Here is a 2,816-nt window from a genome sequence, read left to right as displayed (position 1 = left end):
CATTTATACTTACTACATCAACATTCTACATCCTAATATTTTGTTTTATCACTCATTAGATTTTTGAAGATGAACAATAATGCCATTACCGTCTCAGTATTTGCACTGCAATGTGTCATTGAATCAAACCAGAAGAACATTATGATTTGTGTTCTCGATATTCTTCTACTTCACATCACAAAACTGATGTCTTTCTGAAGCTGGCAATAACTGTGATGCACTGAAAATGTTGATGAAATTGCCATCTGTTTGAGATTTGTGCTAACAATGTCCCCAGATGTACTTCCATTGGACCAACAGCTTTGTGGATATTGGCTCGTTTAAAAAGTCCTGCTCATGTCATTCACTGCATCAGCAAGATCTGAATCAAGCTGTCTTGTGGGAAGATAACTTTGTTGTGAAAGTAAAAGCAGAAACAGAATTTGCACTTGGGGAGTGTTGTAATTGCAATTACATTTGAACTTGCAATGTGTAAACAGATAAACAGATATATTCCTTGACACATGCTGTTTTTCCATTACGTTTTTGACTTTTACCACATTTTAATGTTTTTACTTAGCTCATGCCTGCTTTTTCTCTAGATATAAATACTTCCAATCTGAACTGCATTAGTGCAAGCATTCAGTAAATTAGGAATGTTAAGTTTGTGCATCATATAATTTACAACTGTTGAGAAGGCTTATTCTAAAGAAGAAATCTAAAATCTTATACTTTTCCATTTTTTATGTAAGAAAAGGCTAAAATCAAATTTTGGGATATCATTATGCCCTGTGGGATAGCTAAAATGATCCTTTTCACAATCACTCGTACATTTTGTGAGGTTTAGGAGTTGCTGTGCGGTGTGCTGTTAGTTTCTCACTTGATATCTACTTTTTCTTTTATGATTCAAACAGAAAACTGTTTCCTGCAGAGTTACATGTCAAATATCCTAATGTTTCTTTTATAACTCTTTAGATTTCTGAAGATGAACAACGCTACCATCAGCGTCTCAGAATTTATACTTCAGTGCGCCATTGAATCAAAGCAGAAGACCATTACAATTTGTGTTCTTGCATTCATCTACTGCTTATCCATGTTTGGAAATCTACTGGTGATCGTGATCATAATCCTGAACCCTCAACTCCATGTTCCAATGTACATCTGCATCAGCACCTTGGCAGTGATAGACCTAGCAAACGGCTCAATTCTTATCCCTAAGATGCTCTCTGTCCTCTTACTCAGCTCCCCAGTGGTGCCTTATGCTGCCTGTGTGTTGCAGATATTTCTTTTTCTTCATGTTGAGGAAATGGAATCTTTTCTCTTAGCTTTCATGGCCTTTGATCGCTACGTTGCTGTCATTTACCCTTTACAATACCCTTCAGTCATTACTAATAAAACAATTGCAATTGCTGTATTAGTGTTGAATATGTTTGCAATAATTTTCAACTTGCAAATCCCCATTTTTGTTTCTGAGCTTTCATTTTGTCGTACTAACATCCTGCCTTTCTGTTTCTGTGACTATGCTACCATGGTTCATGTGTCTTGTTCTGAAGATCCTAAGTACTTGATACCCATCACTTCTGGTCTAGTTGTCTATGGTGTCTTTCCACAGGCTTTTACTCTTCTATCCTACGGTCGGATTGCTATCAAAGCTCTGAGGATTTCTTCAGCAGGAGGGAAAAGTAAGGTTTTCAGCACTTGTGCAACCCACCTACTTGTGGTCGGACTCTTTTATGGTCCACTTTCATTATTTTATTTATTGCCAGGAGCAGGAGTGACGATAACAAGAGAAACTTACAACGTTATGTTTATTCTTGGAAATGCAGTGCCGTCGATGATGAACCCCATTATCTACAGTTTTAGGAATAAAGAAATAAATAAAAGCATTCGTAAACTCTTTACTAGGAAAAGGTTAACTCTGTAATTGAGGTAATTATGTATGCTATATATATAAGTTGTACTATACTTAGTAACACATTAATGAAATTAAAGCTTATTATAAATTGATGCCCTGACTAACATGTTACATTAAAATGGTAGATTATATTTAATAACCGTTAAACATATATAAAAAGTAGTTATGCTCTGACTCTACGTGACCACGTGAGGGGTACTGACAGCTCTTCTCTGCTTAGTGTCTAGATGTTCTCAGTCTTTTCTAGCATGCTGACCAGATCTGCTCACGTGTCCACCGCATAACTAAAGGGCAAAATTAGGAAAAATAAACCTCTAGTCTTTAGCACAAAATGCTATGTGCAGGTTTCCAGCATTATTAAAGTCATAGATAGTGTCTTTAATTAAGTAGTGAAATTAAGACAAAGTGCATTCAAGAAGGAATTCAGGAGACACTACTTCCCACAAAGGGTTGTGGGAATATGGAACAAAGTGCTAAGTCATACAGCTGAAATAGAAATTTTAAAAATGTTTAAAAGTGTCCTGATAAAATGGAACAACATAGCAAATAGCTAATTAAACCACCTCAATGTACTCAGTAGTAGTGACGAGCAAAACGCACAAGTTTCAGTTAGCATCAAGTATCGTGAAACTGACACCAATGTTACTTCCTCTGTAGGTTTTGCGAAGGCGAAACATGAAACTCACTAAAGAGTGTTTTAGGGTTTTAAAGGTTTTTGTAGGTAGAAATTGCAGAATATTTCTCTGTAAACTTTCATTCTCATTTTCAGGTTTATCTGTATTTTTTTCTGCAGTTGCGTAAAAATGCCTGTCATTCCCATCCCCTCAGAGAAGTGTGGTACGTCTTTACTCAAAGACTCTGCCTAGCAACTGCCTCGTCCTAGATGAGGATATGCACACTTCTGCTCTCTCAATAAAGCTCT

The 2,816-nt window shown here is 36.4% G+C and overlaps 1 protein-coding gene across 1 annotated transcript; it reads left to right on the top strand.

Moving 5' to 3' along the window:
• The first annotated feature begins 964 nt into the window (after positions 1–964).
• LOC127527593 (olfactory receptor 1468-like) lies at positions 965–1,903 on the top strand. Its single transcript, XM_051926700.1, has one exon. The coding sequence runs from the start codon at positions 965–967 to the stop codon at positions 1,901–1,903; it is 939 nt and encodes a 312-aa protein (XP_051782660.1).
• The last annotated feature ends 913 nt before the right edge of the window (positions 1,904–2,816 follow it).

This window comes from Erpetoichthys calabaricus, chromosome 4, assembly GCF_900747795.2.
Source record: "Erpetoichthys calabaricus chromosome 4, fErpCal1.3, whole genome shotgun sequence".
NCBI classification, from domain to species: domain Eukaryota; kingdom Metazoa; phylum Chordata; class Cladistia; order Polypteriformes; family Polypteridae; genus Erpetoichthys; species Erpetoichthys calabaricus.
Note: the sequence above shows the minus strand (reverse complement) of the source record. Positions and strands in the feature narration are given on the sequence as shown.

What these genes read in the sequence shown, in the direction of transcription:
- LOC127527593 (XM_051926700.1), top strand. Translation starts at nt 965, where the DNA reads ATGAACAACGCTACCATCAGCGTCTCAGAATTTATACTTCAGTGCGCC.